The 24,496-nt window shown below is 41.6% G+C and overlaps 1 protein-coding gene across 1 annotated transcript in view; it reads left to right on the top strand.

The window, feature by feature from the left end:
* The window catches only part of LOC139334601 (copine-9-like), a 75,112-nt gene that overhangs the window by 37,578 nt on the left and 13,038 nt on the right, over positions 1-24,496 (top strand). The window contains exons 8-16 of the mRNA XM_070967585.1: positions 12,791-12,854; positions 14,046-14,149; positions 16,852-16,956; positions 19,201-19,242; positions 19,546-19,621; positions 20,582-20,635; positions 20,898-20,959; positions 21,463-21,509; positions 23,632-23,813. Coding sequence (XP_070823686.1) covers positions 12,791-12,854; positions 14,046-14,149; positions 16,852-16,956; positions 19,201-19,242; positions 19,546-19,621; positions 20,582-20,635; positions 20,898-20,959; positions 21,463-21,509; positions 23,632-23,813 — 736 coding nt within the window. The remainder of the gene's footprint in view (positions 1-12,790; positions 12,855-14,045; positions 14,150-16,851; positions 16,957-19,200; positions 19,243-19,545; positions 19,622-20,581; positions 20,636-20,897; positions 20,960-21,462; positions 21,510-23,631; positions 23,814-24,496) is intronic.

Raw genomic sequence — 24,496 nt, 5'->3', positions numbered from 1 at the left:
ATTGAAATAATTAGGCTCCAATCCACAACAGATGAATCTGCACAGAAATTTACAACTGTGTTTCTTCCAACTGGCAAGAATTAGTTGTTGCTTTGTCTTGTAGACCAAAGATATGTGAGCAATTGTCTCTGTTTGAGCAGGCGGAAATTAGCTTAGAGCTAGTTTCATGCTTGCCAGCTTTGAGCGTCTCGGTAAATAATGTGACATTGTTGTTTTGTAACAGTCACGGACAGACAATACCTCTAATCTGTCAGCAACCAACACTACTTGTTGAAACAACAATGGATTTAGGGTAGGAAGATGCCGTTTTTTGATAAATTCATTAAGAGTGAGTGGTGAGAGCTTTTGAAAAGATAGTCTGGCTGTTTATTTAAAATTCAGTTTTTTCGTTTTAATATTTCAGCAGGTTTTGTTCTAATTATTTGTTAATGTCATTGCTTGGTGTTGCTCAGGAAGGTGTTTTAAGGTCCAGTCACTGAACCTGACATAGAAAACAAGATAGGAGGGTAGTTAAGTGATTTGAGCAAATGCCTTTAGTTGATGAAAAAAAAGAAGACTTTTAAGAAGAAATTTAAATGAAGACACAGTTCCTCTACTGAGGGGCCCTCAAAGACCCCATCACCTTAAGGCCCCATTTACACTTGCTATAGGATCTGTATTCAGGTACGAAATCAGATAATAACCAATCTGTTAACGCCTGGGAATTTTAATACTTTCTCATTGTCCTCACTGAGATAGGATCTCTGTCCTCCAGAGCCAAACCTACCTGAGGTGACCAAAAATCAGCCTCCGTCGCCCCCCAAAAAATTTTGCGAAATTATTGCGTTGGGGGAAACTTGATAAACTATGTGAAATGCTGTCTATGAAAATTCTAACACTCTCTTATTATATAAGCAAATGTAATTCATTAAATGACTCCTTACTTTGTATAAAACACTGGGCTCTATTTTCAATTCCACCTCTAGCACGGCGCAGGCGCGGCGCAAAGTCAGGTCTTCTCCAATGGGGTGTGGCGGCACAGACTTTGGTATTTTCGTGCAGTCCCACCCAGCAGCGCAACTCGGAAAGAGGGAGGGGAGAAGGTGTGGAGTGGGTTTGACACAGCCATCAAATCTTCACCAATCACACCAGCTCCTCGCCTCACCTTTAAAAACACCGCTGGCGAGGCGCATGGCAAGTTTCGAGGATGACTGAGCCCACGCAGGAAAGTGTCTGACACCCAAACTTCTCCCAGGAGGAGACTGACATCACTCATGTCTAAATATGAGGTCCTTAGATGGTAAATCCTCGGCCTCCCCCTCCTCCTCCTCCTCCTCCTCAAAGCAATGATGTACTCCATCTTTGTAGATAACGTTAAGCATTACAATGATAACATTTGTATTTGGAATTAAATGATGTGGGTAAAAGCAGACAACGATCATCACTTACGTTTTTTCCATGTGTCTGTCTCTCTCTGTCTCTCGAGTGCTCTGAGATAGATGCAGTATATATGCTCTGTAGGATGCCTGGTTGGTACAGCGATGTTAATTGATTAGTTCGCATCCCTGTTTCACCTGTGTACATTTGGTCAGGTTGAGTGACCATTACACATGCCGAACGCGCTTGCAATTTGGTCAGATGAGATACTGATCAAAATATATAAATTTAGGTCTGACTGTATGTGCTGACTCGGATAGTTGCATTGAATCATGGCTGTTGCTAATTACTGATCGCAGTGAAATGCCAGACACTGTGGAAACCTGCCTGTGAGGTATTGGTGACATGAGCGCATGACTCCGCCGGTTACGAAAATCCACTTGCCTGGTGCACAGAGTTGACCAGGTCTGGAGTGGCGAGCTTTCAGCACACTTTTGTGCCGCTGGCTTGGACTGAAATGGAAGGAAAATCCAAATCCGCTGGCTGATTACGCCGACACCTCCCCCTACTGCGCCGCAACAGCCATCCTGGAGCACCTCTGTACGCCTCGGTTTACCAAAATACCAAGTGCGCCTGCCTGCGCTGCACGAAAATACCACTGTGCAGGGTGCGCAGCCTGTGCCGCGCCGGCAGTGGAATCGAAAATAGAGCCCACTGTGACAGTTTGTCGTGTGTTGCAGTACCGACATGTAGGTCAATCTATGACTGGATGAATTACGTGCACACCATCACACACACAGTTATTTTTTACCATATAGAATTCATTTCCAACCAGCACCGCTTTCATTTTCATGCAGTCCTGCTGAATCATGCTTCTTTTCAAAGTGAAGAGTAAAATCTTAAAACAATTCTAAAACTGTAGCCAGTAAAGAGCAGTAATGATTGGAGTGTCGCTCTTAATCTATGTTAAAAGACAGGCAGCATGTATACATTAATTAAGAGGGGATCCAGAACAGATCCTTGTGGGACCCCACAAAAAATAAGAGCGTGATAGAATCATTTAAATGTCACTCATTCTGTTGCCTGACAACAGAAACATAAAAAAGATGAAAATTTGAAGCTATTTCATGAATTCAGCTGCATTACAACACAGTACAGGTGCTCACAGTGATCAGGAGGGAACAGAAAGTATTGTAGTATTACAGTATTATACAGTAAACAGTATGTCTGTACGTGAATTTCATGCCTCAGTGACGCAAACTGCTCTGGCAAAAATAGTCCCGGTGCATAAAGATAGTGAAGCGAGGATAAGAGTGGTGTGTGAGACTCGGTGAACACATACACTCCTGATAGAAAAGTTGTCTCCACCAGCCACATTGGTGCAGGAGCATGATGCTGCTATATGCACATTGCATTTTACCTAGCTCCTTCTGGGCAAGCCTCTCAGAGACATTCAGAAGTTCAAGAAAAAATACTTCTCTCCCACAAAGCCTTTTCTTTTGTAAAATGAAACATGAAATAATTCAGCAGAACATGAATTCTACATTGGTGCAGCTTGTATACCAGTCTCATACTTACACTCTTCTGTCACGCTCTTGGAAGCAGGAATATAATTCTCCCTGGCAGTTATCATTTTTCAGGCAGTCTTTATAAGGTCCTCAACATCTGTGGCAGTGGTGATTCTTGGCAGCTTGACGAATGATTCAGTCCTGCGTCTGTTTTGGCAAGATGTCAGAAGATGCTTTCTACTCGTTTTCACTCAACAGAAATTTATTCCCTTCAAAACATGTTACGCTAGTTACTGTTGACTAATGGACACACTATAAATAGACTTTTAAAACTTAGCAACATAGAGAAAATAAACCCATAATGCAGCACTCTATGCAGAAACTGTTGTTATTTTGGTCTTGTCCCTTCATAAAGACTATCTGTTGTGGTGAATATGTGTCTAGTCCTCATATAATACAAACCCTAGTGTTTCAAATGTAATACCATCATAAGTGTGACATCAACATATTCCTCTGTTTACTGTGAATATTTTTTTTCTTTTGCAGTAGCAGTCAGGAAGGAGAGTAAAATCATCCCCAATTTATCCTGCATTTGGGTTTTTTCTTATTTGCAGGTTCGTGTGAAAAGTGCTGTGCACAGCTGTAAGTTGTGTTTGTGTCCGTCAGTGCCAGCTGCACAAACAGAAAAGGAGAGCGAGGGCCAGGGACACCACACAGTCCATCACATGGTCTCTTGTCTCATGTCACCTATATTCATACAGGTTTTATAATCCAAGTGTCCCTCAGTCCTGTGTAGAAATCAGTGGACTAAGACTGGCCGCCCTTCTTCATGTTTTATGCAAGCCCCAGTTGAAAAGCCTCTCTCAGGATGTAAAACATGTCTCATGCATGTCTTATAAAGATGAGGCCATGATGTTTGTCTTACATGGAGCTTTCTGTATACAGGTGATGTCAGATTCAGGTTAAGGTGTTACCCACCCTTTGGTTTCTCTGTCACTGCTTGTTCCAGCTCACATATTGGGTCATGTCCAGGCATATAACACAACACTGCTTATTGAACAGAACTCCATGTGTTATGAGTGGTGTGAGGTTTAGATACTGGCCAGCTCAATGGAAACACGTGGCCACATTTGATTCACATGTGCAGGACATAAATTAGTTGCATTTTAGGTTTTTGATTTTTTTTTTAGTACAAGTGGTAGTGGCAGTAATAGTTGTAGGGCTGTAACTACCATTGAGACTACAAGAGGACATGTACATGTACTGTATTTTTTTCACCCCACAAACATTTAAATTTTTCATTCATACATTTTTCATCCTCCTTGAACTGCCACTCCTCCTTGAACTGCCACCTTATCTTGGTGGAGGAGTTTGAGTACCCGAATGATCCTAGAGGCTATGTTGTACGGGTCTTAATGCCCCTGGTAGGGTCTCCCAAGGCAAACAGGTTCTAGGTGACGGGTCAGACTAAGAGCAGTTCAGAAAGCCCCTTATGAAAGACATTCAATCAAAGAAGCGTACGTCGCCCGGATTGGCGTCACCGGGGCCCCGCCCTGGAGCCAGGCCTGGGGTTGGGGCTCGCAGGCGAGCGCCTGGTGGCCGGCCCCGGCCGGGCACAGCCCAAAAGAGCCCGCCTTCCCGTAGGCCCACCACCCGCAGGAAGGATCAGAAGGGGCCGGTGCATTGTGATATGGGTAGCAGTCATGGGCAGGGGCCCCGACGACCCAAACCCTGGACAACGACTCTGGCTATGGGGACATGGAATGTCACCTCACTATGGGGGAAAGAGCCTGAGCTAGTGCGGGAGGTTGAGCGGTACCGGATAGAGATAGTCGGGCTCACCTCCACGCACAGTCTGGGCTCTGGAACCCAACTCCTTGAGAGAGGCTGGACTCTCTTCTACTCTGGAGTTGCCCACGGTGAGAGGCGGCGAGCTGGTGTGGGCTTGCTTATAGCCCCCCAGCTCAGCCGCCATGTGTTGGAGTTCTCCCCGCTGAGCGAGAGGGTCGCTTCCCTGTGCCTTCGGGTTGGGGATACGTCTCTCACTGTTGTTTCGGCCTACGGGCTGAACAGTAGCGTAGAGTACCCGGCCTTCTTGGAGTCCCTGGGAGGGGTACTGGAAAGTGCTCCAACCGGGGACTCCATTGTTCTGCAGCATCGCGTGGCAGACGGGGACAGTGCCTCTAGACTGGCAGACTGGGGTGGTGGTCCCTCTTTTTAAAAAGGGGGACCGGAGGGTGTGTTCCAACTACCGGGGGATCACACTCCTCAGCCTCCCTGGGAAAGTCTATTCCAGGGTACTGGAGAGGAGAATCCGGCCGAGAGTCAAACCCCGGATTCAAGAGGAACAATGTGGTTTTTGTCCTGGCCGTGGAACACTGGACCAGCTCTAAACCCTCCACAGGGTGCTTGAGGGTTCATGGGAGTTTGCCCAACCAGTCCACATGTGCTTCGTGGACTTGGAGAAGGCATTCGACCGTGTCCCTCGCGTCATTCTGTGGGAGGTGCTCCGGGAGTATGGGGTTGGAGGCCCTCTGTTGAGGGCTGTACAGTCCCTGTACAACCGGAGCAGGAGCTTGGTCCGCATTGTCGGCAGTAAGTCGGACCTGTTCCTGGTGCATGTTGGACTCCGGCAGGGCTGCCCTTTGTCACCGGTTCTGTTCATTATTTTTATGGACAGAATTTCTAGGCGCAGCCAGGAGCCGGAGGGGGTTCGGTTCGGGGGCCGGCAGATTTCGTCTCTGCTTTTCGTGGATGATGTTGTCTTGTTGGCTACCTCGAGCCAGGACCTTCAGCATGCGCTGGGACGGTTCGCAGCCGAGTGTGAAGCAGCTGGGATGAGAGTCAGCATCTCCAAGTCCGAGGCCATGGTTCTCGACTGGAAAAAGGTGGCTTGCTCCCTTCAGGTTGGGGGAGAGTTCCTGCCTCAAGTGGAGGGGTTTAAGTATCTTGGGATCCTGTTCACGAGTGAGGGAAGGATGGAGCGTGAGATTGACAGGCGGATCGGTGCAGCGGCTGCAGTAATGCGGTCGCTGTACCAGTCTGTCGTGGTGAAGAAGGAGCTGAGCCGAAAGGCGAAGCTCTCGATTTACCGGTCAATCTACGTTCCAACCCTCACCTATGGTCATGAACTTTGGATCATGACCGAAAGAACGAGGTCCCTGATACAAGCGGCTGAAATGAGTTTCCTCCGCAGGGTGGCGGGGCGCTCCCTTAGAGATAGGGTGAGGAGCTCTGTCACCCGGGAGGAGCTCAGAGTAGAGTCGCTGCTTCTCCACATCGAGAGGAGTCAGCTGAGGTGGCTCGGGCATCTCTATCGGATGCCCCCTGGACGCCTCCCTAGGGAGGTGTTCCAGGCATGTCCCACCAGGAGGAGACCGCGGGGAAGACCCAGGACACGCTGGGGTGACTATGTCACTCGGCTGGCCTGGGAACGCCTCGGGATCCCCCCGGAAGAGCTGGAGGAAGTGTCCAGGGAGAGGGAAGTCTGGGCGTCCCTGCTCAGACTGCTCCCCCCGCAACCCGGCCCCGGATAAGCGGAAGACAATGGATGGATGGATGGATACAGTACATAGGGGTAATTTGTTCAGGAGAGGGGATCCGATTTTGAATTGAATTTAAGCCTAGTCTAGTAAAATGCAGTATGCATAGCGTTTACAACTTTAAACTGATTATTTAAAATGCACATCTAAAGCAAATGGATAAATAAATGTAATTAAAATGTACAACTACTCTTGTCACTTCTCTTGTTTGCGGCCCTGAATTGTAGCAGCAGAAGTTTATCAAGATGAGGACTTTATGATACAGGATAATTTAATGTAAAGCCAGGTCACGTTTCAAACATTTTGCATTTAATAATCGGCATGGGTGTAAATAATTTCTTCAGATGTTTCATAAGGAAGGTTGTATGGGAAAATGTTGCTCCATGGTTTCTACTTCTTGACAAGGAGTTCATAAATGGGTTAAGAGTGGCCTTGGAAAATAAGGGCAACAAACAGATAGGTTAACTGATTTGGGAGTAATTACAGAGATAGAGGGAGCTGCCCTGACTGAATAAAATGTATGAAAGGAAAGAGTTTAGTGGTTTGGGGTGGTCTAGTCAACTAAATTAAAGGAGTAATTAAAGTTCCAGGGTGAGCAAGCCTTCCTTGTCGATATTCTGCTTTAGCTTCATGAGTGGGACTGGTAGAAGTAGTAAGTTCATCCATCCATGCAGTTCTGCAACTTGTCACTGTGAAAATATACTAAATGAAGATATACTAAGTAGTGATACCAGTAACAGTACTTGTAGAAGTACAAATAATACTCGGAATAGTAAGGATAGTTAGGATAAATGATGGTTCTCCAAGAAAATGACCAAAACAGGAAAAATATTATCAAAAAGACTGATGCAAGACAGTTCATGTCATAATAACAAGGGAACTGAGGAAAAAATGCGTGAAACTATACTGAAAATCAGTGAAGTGAGGCTGTGTAGAATGTATTTTTTTTTCTAAATGTTACAAAATCGATTAGAGAACATCTTTATATGCAAGTATATCAAGATTTGTTTATGAATTTGAATTTGTTCCATATTAATAGAGATCAGGTATTAATTTCCATATACATGCGTCCTCATTAGGTTAGACAAAACCAGTGTTCTCTTTCACTGGCCTGGACTCCCGAATCCCAGCTGGCACCATAAAGCCTATATATAGATGCAGACATATGAGGAGATGTATAAAGATATAAACTAACAAGATGTAATACAGTGGTTCTCAAACTTTGTCATGCCCCCTTCCGGAGCCGGAGAAAAGTGTGCACACATAACATAAAATATAATTCATACAATATGACTAAAACCAGAGATTGGGTGTCATGCTACAACCAAACACGCTTGCACAAATAACACAAACATACCTGATATAAAGAAGAAAATACATATCACACAAGTCAGCAGTATTCAAACAATGACGAAGACCACTGATCTGTGGAAAACACAGCATCAGTGTAAAGTACAATCATGTTGTGAAAATGTTTTTCAGTGGACTTACTGCAGAGAGGAAGAAGCTGTTTTGTAACTTGGTCAGCTGAGATTCTCATTGCTGTGATACCTGCACTCACAAAGCTGAGAAAATAATCTGTGACCACAGCGAGCTAATCAGTGAAATCACATTCTGCATTGTTTGGTCAGAATGAAACATTTGCACACTGAGCTGTTAGATAATGCCAGAGTCAGAGAGCCTGGCCCGAGCCAGAGAAATAATTGGATAGATTCCCAGAAAAAAAAAAAAAAGAGAGAGAGAGAGAAAGAAAGACAGAAAGAAAAAAAGAGGCCAACACTTACATGCCTGGCACTTGTGAACTTTTCAAATGACAGCTATAGCCCCAAAGTTAACCAGTGTTCTGTCATGAGACAGCACTTCATGTCACTTCTTTAATGGCAGCCTAGCTTGCTGCGTATCCCTTGAGTTGTTTACAGCTTATGAAATAGCTCACAGCTGCCCCTCTTTGATAGCATTTTACGTAGGAATTGCGTACAATTTTGCAAAAAAAAAAAAACAAAAATCAAATCTGAATGCATCAACTGGTTGCTGTTTCTTTGCATCATATAATTCAACCTACAGCAATATTAACACATCTTAAAAACTGAGCTCTAACGAGTCTCTGTGGCCTCAAATGCATCTCATGATGAGAAACATGCCCAACTAAATACTTGTAATATCTAGCAGAGGAACAGCATGTCATTATTATTCTGTAGCCAGTGAGCAGTCAGGGCTCGGACAGATACTCCAGAGTCCAGGCAGTTCTTGTATCTGGTGGGCTTGCTGGCGGGTGTGCAGTTGGACACTCTGTGTAGATAAATTCATAAATAATTCTCTCGCTGTAGCTGCCTGCTACAGCTGGCAGGCAGCGTGAGCGAGAGAATCCATTGACTTCAAAACTACGTCATGGAAAGCTGTGGATTTATTAGTCATGGCTCACAGACACTGTCGTTGTTTTCCCCTTTGTTTTCACCCCTCTGTCTTCTCTTTCTTCTTTGTCCTTAAATCAATTTTACCTACACACTCACTTCTGTTTCTCCTTTCTCTCATCATCTGCCAGTTGTCTTGCTCTTTCTCTTTCTTTCATATCAAAGGGAAATAAGTCTGTGTCAGTGGCCCTTTGATGGGCTGTTATTCTCTAGTCTGCTTTATTGTGACACTGAACTGGGACACAGCTGAAATATTCAGGGTCAGTGAACATTGAGCTCTGCCTCCTGGCTTCGCCTCAGGCCCCTTGTTTCCAAAAAGTTCAATTTGGGCACTACTGGGGCACAAAGCGGCAGATGAGAATATGATAAAATTAATCCCAAAAAGCACAAAAAAAGGCAGCTATAAAAGAGAATAACTACTTGTAATAAATACTGCAAAGGCTTTCATTCATTCTTACTTTCATGCTCATGCCATCAAATCAAGCTGAACTGAATTAAAAATCTAAAGTAGGATGGCATCTTGTGTACCAGTTTTAATGCAATAATGTGTGCTGCAGTCATTAAGAAATAGCTAATATTTATATTTGATGGTGTGTGTGTGTGTGTGTGTGTGTGTGTGTGTGTGTGTGTGTGTGTGTGTGTGTGTGTGTGTGTGTGTGTGTGTGTGTGTGTGTGTGTGTTTGTGTGCTTGAGGAGGAAGAGGCTTTAAAAAGGCACTCTGGATATCGAGGCCCAAACACATTGTGGTAGTGCCATACAATTTGACTTAGCTGTCACTGGAGCTGTCAGCTGTGGAAACAATAGATGTCTGTCAATACACTGTTCAAAACCACAATTGCTTGTACTTTTTCTCTCTTCTTTGAGCTTTAGATTTAAGTTAAATGGCAGACATTGTACCCACTGAATAAAACCAATGCTGAGGGAAAGCAAAAGAGTTCACTGACATAAACTACTAGCTGATGATGTGGAAGTGCTCACTGAAAGAAACAAAGGCTTTATTGTTGCCCTGTTGCAATAAACTGCTTTTAATCAATGCTGTTGAAATGACGAATCTGTTGAAATCTTAGAAACTGTCCAGAGTCCTGTCCAAGTGACTGTCTTCTGAACAGCACTGATCAATTGTTCAAATGCCTACAGTGCAGTTTATGTTTATGTGACAAACTAATCTGAGCTCGAAGGTCCACTTAATAGCTTTCCTCCGCCGTCATCCACATTTCACAGTCATCATTCAGTGGGTCGATGTGGCTCAACATGTCACTGAAGTTAAAGTTAAAAAGTTCTGGTATATAATTAGGTGGGAGACCATACAGTGCCTTGAAAGTGACTAGTAAACCTCATTCTGAAACAGAATTTGCCAGTGCAAAGGCACTAAAATTGTGGTGATGTGGGAAAAACAAATTTGTCTTTGTTGGTAGTTGGCTGCCTCATTGTCCATAATTCAAAATTGTGAATAGGAAGTTAGGTAAGGTAAGATTACAACCTGCAAATTACAGTGTATTTATGTAGTACATGCTGAACATAATATATGTTTTATTTAGGCTACATTTACTTCACTAGAAGAACCCCCTCAAGGGCACTTTCTCATGTATTGTCCACCATAGTGTGAACTTGCCAGTTGATTACCTACATCAGGGTTGGGGCTTGAGCTCCAGCTCTATTTTCTGCTCTGCTTTTATCAGAACTCCTAATACTACCTAACCAAAGTACTCACAGTATTGTTTGTGTCATTAGCTCAGATCTGTATTGTTGTTAGGGTTGTATTCATCGCTGAACTGTTACTGCACTATTGAATTCATAATCACACACTGATACTTCTAGTTAACATAGAGAGAGTGGAACATAAAAAGAAACATCTCTACAGTGTAATACAGACAAATAGACACCAGTATACCTTAATTCAGTTTTGTTGATGCTACTCACAACTTCACAAACTGTTGCAATAACAGAACAGTCACAGTTCAATAAATACATTACTGTAATTTTTATCATTGTCATTATATAACATTGTAGAGTGGTTTCTATGTCATGTGTCATTCCACAAGTTAGTCAGTTTAAGAGTCTCAGTTTACTACTTAATTCTTGTGGAGTGTGACGTGTGCTGGTGGATCTCCAGGTGAATTTCGGATGTCCCGTCTGAGTCTAAAGTTCAGGGCCAATTTTAATTTCCAGTCATCCCCTGAATTGAAAATGGATGTTTTGAATAGAAGAACACTTTTTAGTGTTAATTTCAGGATGATTTGTATCTTATGGAATCAATCTTGTATATGGATTTTATTATGACCTATGAAAAGTTTAATTAAAACATGTTTGACTGTTGGCTACATGCCAACAGCACTGAGGTCTGAGACTGCCTTTCCTCCCTCTCCCTTCTCTCGTTTATCTTTCAACCCCATTTTTTTCGTCCTCGTGTCAGTTCTTCTTCTTCTTCTTCTCTCTCACACCCACTTCTCTTCCGCTTCCTTCATCTCTTTTAAACTCTTCTTGTGATTCCGGAAAGCATAATGAAGCATTAGCCAAGCCTGGCCCTTTGGTGCCCCGGCTGTCACAAATTTACCCCTCATTTTTCTTCTCTCATTCCCAATCTGTCCTTTTCTCTGAGTCTACTCAATAGACAATAGACCTCCCTCTACTCTGTTTTTGTTCAGTTTCTCCCTCTCAGGGAATTGTTCTTTCAGTGTAATCAGTTTAGTGTCAAGATTTAACATTTAATTTGAGCTTAAATGGGAGAGAAACAAAAGGAAAGGAAACTGTACTACATGAAACAAACGTGGATGATTGCATAAATTCTCATTTTCTTTCACAGGTTTTCTCGAAATTCTTTTAAAATTTGCATTCATTTTGGATGACAACTTGGCTAGTGAATGGGACCGTGAAGCAGCTAAATGGAATTCAGCCATCATTCTTTTTATTATTTACTCTTTCCCTTTTTCTGCTTTGACATGTCAAAATCTCCAAGAAAAACATCTATTCCACTGATTGACTGTAGAAAAAAGTAAGAGTTTATATATATATATCTATATATAGAGTAAAGGTTACACACACAATACATTTTACAAGTATTTACAAAAAGCTCCCTTTGAACAAGATTATTTAACTTTCGATCGAAGAAATGACAGTCTTCATCTTTTTTTGTTTTCTCAGTTCAATGCACTTCCTTTGTCCAGTGTGACCAGTGGTTTACTGTGACTAACTTTAGCTAACAGACGTTACTGAATCAGTGAACTGACCTCATAACTGTCCTCTACTGTGCCACTTGCTGCCACAGTGGCCACTGCTCAGCAGTATTTCACAGCATCATGTTAAAATGATAAAAGACATTCCTTTCAGTATTAAATATCTTATTTCAAACACAACATATTTTCAATCTCAGATTTTGGTTTGATATCCTGGACCAGTCGGTTGAATGTCCACTGTTCCCCTCCACTGTTATCACATCTGAGATGCCCTTGAGCATCACTTGACCTCGAACTGCTCCAGTGGTGCTCTTCAGTGGCCAAACTCTAATGTGTAGCTGCCAGCATTTGTAATGAAAGAAACTGGCTTTTTATTGAATAACTATTGCTTTACAGGCTATTATGGTAGAAGATGAGATGTTTCATTTTAAGAAGCATACACTGAAGTCACTTTCAAACACTTTTTATAACAGCTCTGTGTCAGCTCTTTGTCTTAGATTTTTTTTTTTGTTGTTAGTCAAAGTCGAATGTGAATGTCACCGAGGATTGTGGAAATGATTAGAACAAAATAGACATCATTGTGTCCAAAGCCCATTTTCAGACATGACAATATATAAAGTATGTGCAGGACTGCAAATATGAGCTTTTCCTTGTGTATATGACCTATCACAGGACCAGTGTATAGCCATGAATGACATCATTGTATAATTTATGTTATGCAACAATTACCCTCCTTCTCAACCCTCACTTCCCACCTTCTTGTGTCCTCTGCCTCTTACTCTCTTGCCTTTTCCTCTTAGCGGGATTCCAGGGAAGAAGTGTGGAGCCATTATCTTTGCAGCAGAGGAGCTCAGTAACTGCAGGGTCAGTGCACATACACATTAAACATGCACGAAGTGTTGCTTGAATATTTTCATTTTGTCTGCATTTTCTGTTTGCCCTGATACTGTTGTTGTAACAGCTTGCAGTCCTCTCCCCAGCACACACAATCACACCCACACACAGCTGCACAGAAAATATTAAATGATGGGACAACCTTTCAAAAACACACCATGAAGTGTAACAAATGTCCACAAGTTTAATCTGCAAATGACATCATTGGGCCCCACCAGCCTCAAGTTTATTCTTTTTTTCAGTGTTCAGTGCCAATAAACACTTGATGTTGTGTTACCCAGACCTCCCCGCAGTTCTCTAAATGTGTTTAAAATGAGCTGTCAAGATGGTGTCCTGCTATGAACTAAGTAATTTTTCTCTTACAATTTTGCCATTCCCCTGCCACAATAATATATAAATACCAAATAGGTTGTCAGATACTAACAGAATTTCCTTGTGTGTGTGTGGGCTCCAGAGACCATTATGTGAACAGCCTTATCTTCGTTGTGTTTACCTTCGTTACTCTGGGAGGTTTTGCTCCTGTCAAGTACCACATGCTCTTCAGTAATTTTGATAAGAGTGTGTGTGTGTGTGTGTGTGTGTGTGTGTGTGTGCATGCGTGTGTCTGTGTAGGCTGACAACCCCTATTGGTCAGTAACAAGCTTAGATTTCCCATGAGGCATGACTAAAAGGCCTCATTAATGGCTATCTATCTATCTATCTATCTATCTATCTATCTATCTATCTATCTATCTATCTATCTATCTATCTATCTATCTATCTCAAGAATAACATAGTTTCTCAATAACTGCTGTAACCATTCATTCATATGTATGAAGCCATTCTGCCTCTGTGATTATATTACAGGCAGCCCTTAATAGAATGAGATCCTCCCATTTATACAGTCAGCCATATAACTGAAAGGCTGGATTGCAATCACTGTGATTTATCTAGGCATCACTTATTAAGCCACTCCAACTGCTGCTGTTTGAGATTCTGATCCATATTATGCATAAGTTTACACACTGAGGGAATCTTAGCTGTATGATCGTTTCACCCGTGTCCGGCACAAACCTATCCAAGAAATGAGCTTCTGAAGATGACATGTCGCTGATATAGAAAGGACATTTCATCAGAATGATTCCATTGATTTTCTACTAAACTACTTGTCTTCTCTCTCAGGATATTGCCACCATGCAGTTGTGTGCCAACAAACTGGACAAGAAAGACTTTTTTGGCAAGTCGGACCCCTTCTTGGTTTTCTATCGGAGTAATGAGGATGGAACGTGAGTCTGCACATTCAGGGTGGACTCAAACGTTCACCTGCGCCTTTAACCTCTTAATAAATGATTCATATATGAACAGTGTTACTTTACCTCATTATCTAACAATGATGCCTGAAGTTAGGGACCATCCTAAAAGGGCATGCAAAATGGCCAAGAGCTCGTCACCTTTTTTACATGGACACTTCAAACCAACTTTATTTTCATCCATGCCTCCTCCCATCACATGCACAAGCTCCAGTTTTAAGAAAAACAAAAACATGCAATATGACCAAAGTTATGATTTCATATTTAAAACCTTCTGCGCCACGTCCACTATTCATTTACAGTCACTTACAACACTTTTGTTTTTGCTGCCATTTTTTACGAGTTGAAATAAAGGACTTTTTATGTGCAAAAAGTCAAAAGGTCATTTCTCTTCTTCACAATTTTGTTTAAATCTGTGTTAGTGAGGATTTCTCCTTTGCCAAAATAATCCATCCAGCTTACAGGTCTGGCATATCAAGGTGCTGATTAGACAGCATGATTAATAAACAGGTGTGCTTTGGGCTGGTCACAATTAAAGGTCACTCCAACATGCACAGATATATCACACAACACAAAGCTTTGAGGGAGTGTGCAATTGGCATGCCGATTCCAGGAATGTCCACCAGAGCTGTTGCTCTTGAATTTAATATTCATTTAGTACCATAAGACACCTTCAATGTCATCAGACAATCCTGCATCATGTGAAGGATCTTGTGAGACCAGCCACCCACAAAACTAACGTAGCAGTTGGTTTGCACACAAAGAATTTCTGCACAAACTGTCAGGAACCATTTAAGGGAAGCTTGTCTGCTTGCTAATCATCCTCACTATAGTCTTGACCTAATTGCAGTTTGTCATTGTAATCAACTTGAGTGGACAAACGCTCATCTGCAATGGCATCTGGCATGTTGGAGAAAGGTTTTCCGTTCATGGATGAATGTTGGTTTTCCCTGTATTGGGCAAATACAGAGACATGCAGATGTGGCATCGTGCGGGCGAGTGGTTTGTGAGTGATAATGTCAGCGTCACATGTTTTGTTGACTTAATGCCCCATGGTGGCGGTGGAGTTGTGGTTATGTGCAGACATAAACTACAAACAACAAATACAGGTGCATTTTACTGATGGCAATTTGAATGCAAAGAGATACTGTGACGATCCTGAGGCACATTGTCATGCTGTTCATCCACCACTGTCATCTCATGTTCCCAGTTCATGCATGGCCTGCATACTCACTCAGACGTGTCACCCATTGAGCATGTTTGTGATGCTCTGGATGGGCATGTATAATGATGCTGTTTATTAATCGGCATATTGATATGCCACACCTGTCAGGTGGATGGAATATCTTGGCAAAGGAGTGTGCGCAAGATTGAAACAAATTTGTGATCACAATTTGAGAGGAATAAGCATTTTGTGTGCACAGGAGAAGTCTTGGATCTTTGACTTCACTTTTGAAAAGTGAGAGCAAAAATTCAAGCATTGTATTTCCAATTTTGTTCAGTGTTGCTTTTGTTTTGTATACAAAATATATGTATATGTTTTTTTTTTTTCTTTTAAAGGTGGGGATCAAATACAAGTCATGCTATAGGTGGAAAGACAATAAAGGAAAATGCAGAAAGATGCTACAAAAGGCTGCTGCCATAGTGGCTCCATGTTAGCCAGAATGGTTATTTGATTAATGTAGATTTGTTGTTAAATTAATAACACTGTATAAATCCTGTTTTGTATATTATTTGGACCTCGAGAGATAGAGTGTAAATGGCAGTAGAAAGCAATGAAACAGTTTCTGTCAACCTCCAAATATGAATATGGACATACAGACAGTGGCTTAGCATTACACCTCTAACTGCAAGGACTATGAAAAGTTCTTCAAGTCTTTCAGGCCACTGTGGTCATTTTCAAAAAGAAACCCCTGACATATAAAAATAACCCCAGAACAATGCACACCTTAAACATTAGAAATATGTTTTGGGTTTTTTTTGTTTTTTTTCCATACCCTCAAAACAGGTTGGATGTCCAACATTTTAACTTAATTCATGTTCAAATGTCTAAAGAACAGTTTGTGCATCATTTTAATTCTAAGATTTAACTTCAGTGAGTATGTTCAGAAACAGGGATTGCAGCGGATGGCTGTAGCTACAAGCCATTTCCGGCACTTATCCCCAGATGGGTAAAATGCACCATTAAGGTAGTGCTGATCAAAGCACTGCAGCCTCTGTAGATTTGTTCCTATTGCAGCTGAAGCAGCTGTGCTTCTATTGGACAAAGATGAGGAAAGTGTTTGATTAGCATTTTGGAGATATGTATATATACACACTATGTAAAAGCAAATAATTACTGATTTTCACTTCACGTCTTTTACAAAGCTGCTTTTTTTGTATGACTTGAATCTGAATAATACAGCAGCACCCTTTGAGGTTTACTTCAACCTGTAAGATTAATGCCCCATTCCCCTGCTCTGCCTTGGAGAGATGTTTGTAGCAATAAAACTTAATCTGCAATTCTGTCATGTCCCCCAGATACATTTAAGCAGATATAAAAACACCCTGCAAAACATTTTGCAGCATTGCAAATGAGGCTGCAGACAAGTGATGTGGGATTATCTTCGCAGGTACAATGTGAGCAATATAAATGTGCTCTACCTTTAATGGCCTCATGTTTGCTATTTTGCTGGCAGGTTCACCATCTGCCATAAGACAGAGGTGATCAAGAACACACTGAACCCAGTGTGGCAGTCCTTCACCATCCCTGTCAGAGCTCTCTGCAATGGCGACTATGACAGGTTTGGAAATATTTTGCACAACTCTGTTCCTTTACGTATCTAAATGAAGAGTGAATGAAATGTCATGGTGAGACACTTAATTACTGTTTAGACACTGAAGAATCACATATGAAACAGCACAGATGTCATAGGCCACCTGACTTTCACTGCTGTGTACGAGAGCGACTTAAAGTCCATGTCCTGGAAAAGCACAGATCATTTTCTATTATTAAATCACGTAGGGAAACGGGCACAGGCAGACTCGTATGTGGATGACATCACCTGTTGCTGGGGCGGTCAGAATAATGCCAGCAGTCGGTCATGGTGTCCCAGGGACCAGCACTGGTGTTATTGAGACTGACTCAGCTTTCACACAGCACTCTGTTACATTCACACTCAGGTTAGGCTGTGCTGAGTGGCTGTGAGGGCCGCTTGCTGCCAGGTACACACTGCATATAATAAGCATACAGAAGTGCACACAGTGCCACTTTTGCAAAAATAGGAACTATTACCCTCTACTTATCCTTGTGATATTTTACGGGATTTAGTGACTTACACTCCCTTTAGACTTAGTTTATCTGAATATTGAACTTGAAGACTATTTTTTATTTTCTCCTAAGATTCACTGAAGTTGATAGGCATGTGATATGACAACTGACAGAGAAAAGATAGAAAGATAAGGCTAGAATTATTCAAATTAAAGTAGATTAAAAAAACCCAACACCATTTTAGTCCGGCTCTCAGTGCTTTTCAACTTTTCTACCCTGTGTAAAAATACATTCTTTCTGAATTTGATGGCTGCAATTCATTCCAAAAACTCAGGCATGTTAAGCACTGTGTTAGGTCACCTTTTCTTTTAAATTGGCACAATTGGGTACAATCTCCTGGGAAAATGAAGCCTGACTGATGATCCAGTCCCCCTGGCACTCCTGGCCTCCTCAGCATGGCAGAGGCTTAACTTGCATTTGTAGATGTAGTGATGTTTTGTGTTTACTGACAATGATCTTCCAAAGTCTTCCAAGCCCATATAGTATATCCTTTGTACAATCATTTTGGTTTTTAATGCTTTGGTTTATTTACATTTCACAGAGGCATTGTCCTTTAGTTTATCTAAAAAAAAGGCAAGTCATTTTCCAAAACAGCTTCCCACTGAGTGAGAGCCAGTGTAACTGACACAAAGTGTCAATAACTTAGTTTTCCCTCATCACCTCCAGATTTTAATGAATAGAGGCAAATTTGTCTGGTGAGGTGTAAAATGAGGCATCCATGTGACTTGGAAATGTTCCACTTCATGTGAAAAATTAGAGAGATTAAAGAAAAATAACAGAGCTGGAGTTTGTGTTGGGCTCTGTCAGAATTTGTGCTGAAAAAAACACTGAATACAGTTCACCCACAGTGAACAGGCTGGTGCATTCACTGCTTGCGCTCTTACAGCTAATATCTTTGCAGTCGACACGTTGCATTGACTGTGTCTGGTGAATAAACACAAACTGCAGAAATGTATCTGTGGTCGAATACTCACAAATGACATGAGGTCAAAATTAGCTTCATCTTCTGTCTGAACAAACCCACCGAGAGTAAAATCACGCAATATTGCCTCCACTACTTCTCACTGGTTTGCTTGGCAAACATTTTGTAATTTAGCAACCACAACTGGATGGATGGATGGATGGAACTCCCTCCAATAGTTTATGTGACTTTGTTTGTCATAGCACTTTGTTTTTGTTTATAATCTTGGAGACAAGCAACATACAAAAACTTCCCACAGTGCCAAAGCGATTCACTTCTCCCTCAGAGAATAAACATGAAGAGGAAACTTTGTGGGTCTTCACAGTAAAGCAGAATCGCAAAGCCCATACTAGCTATGCTAATGACTTCATCTGTGATATTTCAACCAAATGAGGTGTCATTCATGTAACACAGCCAAACAACATTTACATATGAAGCATATACGGCTCTTCACATGTGGCTGGAATTGTATATTCATGGTACTGCATGCAAACTTAAAAGCTTCAGTTCATGTTTCTCTCCTAGATGTGGAATTGATGATGTTCATTTGCTGGAAAGTAGTCTGAGCATAGATGGTCCTTGAGTTCACAAAACAGTCTGTACCCACTGCACCAATAATCATCCCGGGCGTGACAATACTGAAGCAGTGATCGTGTAAGGTTTAATTAAATAGAACTTGAGGCTCTGTTTTTATTGACAGCAGATGATGTAGTAAAGAGCAGATCTCAGAAATAAGATATTCTCTGTCTGTTTCAGGACTGTGAAGGTAGATGTCTACGACTGGGATCGAGATGGAAGGTAATAAAATCATCTGTGGAAAACTGCTCACTGTAACCTTGTAATTCACTTTGACGTCTTTCAAATGTGAGAAGAAAATGTAGTGGCTTGTGTACGTTCTGTCCGTGAAAATTTGAAGAGTTTTAGTGTCCTACAAAACAACTTATTATGCAGCAAGGCGAAAGATCAGGCAGAAACGGGGAGATTGACAGAAACAAAGATGGAGAAAAAGATGTGGACAGAGACAAATACACAACCATTTATATCACTTTATAAAATATGTGTTCATGCTTGCCTGTATGTGTGGGTGTTGTTTGTCTGCAGCCATGACTTCATTGGCGAGTTCACCACCAGCTACAGAGAGCTGTCTCGGGGGCAGAACCAGTTCAATGTCTATGAGGTGAGACATGACATGGGGGTGGTTTGTTGTTTCTTTTGTCTTATGGAGACCTTGTATTTCTAGTTTAGGTGATTTTGATGTTTTCGCTTGAGCTGGCTGGCTCTCCAAAGGCTGAGAAAACTCTATAACCCCTGCAAAGGCTTACACAACCTTTTCTAAAATGAAATAATAAAAATACAGGTGATACAGTCAATCTCAAAGTTAAAAGGCTAAACACACTTGTAGTTGAAATTCTTTCCCTTGACCCTCTAAGGAGGGGATTTCACAAACAGACTCACAGGTGGATATCTTGTACTGGTCCTGCATTGTTCAGTTTTTATGATGCTATGTGATGCTATTTGATATTCTATTTGACACAGGATGAGAAATGTAAATGTTGATATAGATTGAATAAAATAAGCCAGCCTCTTGAGACAGTGATGTTTTCCAAAAGAGGGTAAAACTGCTTTCGGACTTATCAGTGGTACCACTCTTTCCCATCACGTTATACATTTCGTCGGTGTAATCAGCAGCTCCCAAACACTTGTATTGTATTCATCCTGCACTCCAGAGAGGAGGAGTAGCTAGCGTTAGCTGTGCATGTAATTTGAATCATAACGAGTAATGTAGGGAATGCTGTGATCCCTGAAGGGGCTAAGCACTGAATAACACTAGCCACCATACTGGAATTGAGCTGATCTTGTTGTTCTGATTGCCTGCTCATACAGATTTGCACAAATGGATGGCTGGATAGATGAATGGATAGTTTAATCTCTTCACCTCTCCGAGTCCATTTTTATCCTCTCTACTCTCTATATACACACAGTTCCACACAATATCAGTTTCAATTCATGGGCTGCCAGTATTATCAGGAATCTGAATTGAATTATTCATGTTCATTATTAACCATCATTTTGGGGTATGAAGTGGTTTTACGAGTACCCTCTTAATCACGAACTTACTTTTTCCTATCATGGGCAGGTTTTAAATCCCAAGAAGAAAGGCAAAAAGAAAAAATATATCAATTCAGGAACTGTGAGTACACCTACCTCTCCCATGCCATTTATTCTGTATTGCTATTTTATGTCATCTTATATATTTATATAGGTATCATCACCTCATAAATCTGCTTCTCTCTCATGGACTCCTTTGCTGTCTGGCCACCTGTTTGTCTTTTTCCTTCCTGTCTACCTGGCCCTGGTCCCTTTTCCACCATCCTCCTCTGTTTATTACTCCATATGTGTGTTGGTACGTGTGTGTGTGTGTGTGTGTGTGTGTGTGTGTGTGTGTTCGGCAGGTAACTCTGCTGTCCTTCAAAGTGGAGTCTGAGTATACCTTTGTGGATTTCATCCGAGGAGGGTGAGTGGAATAATAATTACCCTGCTCTAACACTGAGTGTCAATAGCCACCATTTTGGTTGTTTGTATCTTTGTGGGTGTGTCTTTGTGTGTGTGTGTGTGTGTGTGTGTGTGTGTGTGTGTGTGTGTGTGTGTGTGTGTGTGTGTGTGTAGCTATCTGAAAAAGACTAGACTGAATTTCCCAAAATGGGCTCTGTAAGGGTGAAGTTTTGGGGGAAGTTTGCATTGGTGATTCTCACTGCAAATAACTAATTTATTCAGTTCATTCACTTTTAATTACTGGTTCCATTTGTTGTACCTAATTAGACCTTCAAGATGGTAGAGGGAATATTGTCCCGCCATACTAATTAGCCAGTGAACCAGTAAACTCATTACACTGCAGTACATTGTGTTGGTGTGTATGTGAGTTGGAGATACAGTGAACGGGAAGTATACTAAAGTGTATTATGCTCTTTTTTTGTTTTACTATTTTTCTCTCATTTATTCTCATTTTCTTTGCAACAGAACACAGCTGAACTTCACAGTGGCTATAGACTTCACAGCATCCAACGGTAGGTCACTTACTGGTGTATTTTAGATACATGCCTTTGGAAGTCTTGGATGTGTTTTCTATTATTGTGGCATGTATGTGTGTATTAGAACACTTCACTGGCTCCCTGCCATGGCATCAAAACATAGACCAGATGTGATCTCTCAACCATTTCAAATTTTCATCATACATAAAACAAGACCCTTGCAGATTGCAGAAAGGCCATATGAACTGCCAGTGAATCAGATGTTTTCCATGACTTTGGGATGACACTTATTCATTATTCAAAGTCAGAGCCTCAGCTGTTGTTTTTACATTTCTGTTTGCGTACTGATTAACAAGATACAGTCTCTGTAGTAGCAAACAAAGCAAAGAGGTGTTTATAGGTATACATTTGAGCTTTGGCCAGTGGCAGACTAGTTGTTTCTCCTTGTTTCAAGTCTTGCTATGCTACGCTATTGCCTGCTGGCTCTAGCATTATAATTAACATACACACTTGAGAATGATACTGATTTACTTCTCTAAGTCTAATGATTTGATAAATGGTGATAAATTTATTTTTTATTATGTGGTTTATGTGTACATATCTAAGCACTGCAGATGTAAAGTAGTTGCTGGGATTAATTTGATGTTAATTGTTTTTGTACGCCATCCTTTCTAAATTTAATGAAATGATCAAAAAGTCCATTTAACAGACTACATTAGAAAGAGAAAGTTCAGTTTTGCAAACCAGCCTAGAAAGCCCAGTAGCTATTTGTGTACCACCAGGAACATGACTGGGCATACTCACATTTTCCATTTTTTCCAAAGAAATAACACATCTAGCAGCTACTGTGTGCAGATAAGCATGTATACGCTGCTGCGATCTGAATGTTAAAAGTTCAGTTCTAAAAATGGTTAAATGCTGAAAATAGTCTGATCAAAGATGAAAGGCCTTTAAAAAGATGATTTAAACAGTATTACACTTATTGAGCTGCTGGTGAGTGTGCAAATCAGTTGTATGTAACAAAATACTCAGCTGACAATATAGTACGGTTGGCTCTTGCTAGAGAAATCATCATTTGCCATTCTAATGCAATGGCACAGAGGTAAGCAATTCTATTGAATATTGTCCGAGCGATATATTAAGAAACACAACCAGTTATTATTGCTCAGGAGATGAGGACTTCCATGATTAAGGTCAGACAGTGTGTCATGCACCTTCACTCCACTTGTTAGTGTGCTCTTGAATAGAATCACTTGCTGTTGTCTGTCAGTGTCTGTCTGAAACTATCAAAACGACAAAACTTGAGTTTTGTGTTTTCAGTTAAAGACTTTAGTTTTGACCTTCAGGGTGAAAGGCACTTATACCCTTTCCCCTTTGGAATGCAACATGTGACCTTTATTCATTTTTCATTTACATTTGCACTCGTGATGGTGGGAACACCGCTGCCTTGAATAGCTTGTTACATTTAGGCTCTTATTTTCACAGAGTGGAAAGTACAGTCGACCGTGCAAGGTGCACAGGGTGTGGTGAATGTGTTTGGTATTTTCATGGCCGGAGGCACACAGTACACCTGCAGTGCAGTGGGAAGCTATGGGATTAGGAGGAATACATTATCAGTAGGTGTGTTAGGAGCAGCCATCTATCGTGGCTAATCAAATCAAGCCCCCTCCTTTCATTCCCTTTAAAGCAGGGAACTGGTTTCATAATGGAGGGGAGAATCTAGCCCTTTTTTTATCCCGAGGGGAGAAGTCAGAGTTGGTATTCAGTCAGATTTGACTGTGTTTACATGTGTGCTATAATATCACTGCTGATCATACAGCAATTTTGTAAGACATTTGCATGATTGGATAAACTGATTACTATTATTTCCTTTCCTTCAAATGTAAAATTAGACTGTTAAAGCCACAGTCATTGATGTACTACAGCACAGCCAGAGACAGTCCCGATTGCAGTTAAAATGCAAATATTAGTTGCTTCATTTGGGAAACCTGATTGAAAGAAGATGAAACATGCAGTTTTTTTTTTTATGTGAATCATCTCCTGTGCTCCACTGGTGATGATCTACAGTTTGTATTTGGTGAGTGAAAACCACACAGAGAGAAGGAGGGAGACATATCATCACTCACTTCATTGTGCAGTGTGTGTGTCCTCCTTCAAGGTAACCCCTCCCAGCCCACATCCCTCCACTATATGAGTCCCTACCAGATGAATGCATATGCCATGGCCCTGAAAGCAGTGGGTGAGATTATCCAGGACTACGACAGCGACAAGCTCTTTCCTGCCTATGGCTTCGGAGCTAAGCTGCCCCCTGATGGCAAAATCTCCCACGCCTTTCCACTGGTAAGACACACACGTGTGAATGCATACACAACCATATGAATTCAGACACAACACAGTTCACCCATAGCAGGGTGTGGTTAGGACCAGGAATCGTCGCTGCGACAACAGCTGGTCGCATGATTTGAGAAGTTGGCTCATCTGCCTGCCAGCAGGAATCTCCCAGCATCCCCTCCTACGTTGTCCTCGCATCCTTCCTGAGGGATCAGGGCAACCAGTCAGAAACCGCTGGATGCAAAGCTGATGCAAAGCCAGGTCTCTCTATTTTGGTTGAATTAAACCAGCTTTTACAACCCTGAAAAAAATAGCGGTAATGTGACAAAGGAAAGATACAGAATGGAGTTTTTCTGAAAATACACTTTTTTTTGAAGATGACGAGCATAACTCACTAAAATTCATACACCTCTCCTGAGGGCCTAACAAAAGCTGAGTGCGTTTCCTACCATATCAAAAAAATGCAGATACTTCTTTTTTTGTGAAAACCAATACATTAGAATTTCAGCTTAGTCTTTTGAGAGTTTGAATTCTTAACAGAAAGTCTGCTTTACAAATTGGGGGCATGCAGTTTAAAGCACTCACCGGGCACAGAGGGTCAGCTGAAAAGTGATTAGCATGGGTCTCGTAACTGCTGTTTTGATTTTGACCATTCTTTTTATGATACTACTCTTGCACCCAAGTACAGGGTG

The sequence above is a fragment of the Chaetodon trifascialis genome, chromosome 8 (assembly GCF_039877785.1).
Source record: "Chaetodon trifascialis isolate fChaTrf1 chromosome 8, fChaTrf1.hap1, whole genome shotgun sequence".
Taxonomy (NCBI): Eukaryota; Metazoa; Chordata; class Actinopteri; order Chaetodontiformes; family Chaetodontidae; genus Chaetodon; species Chaetodon trifascialis.
This window is presented reverse-complemented; position numbering and strand designations above follow the sequence as displayed.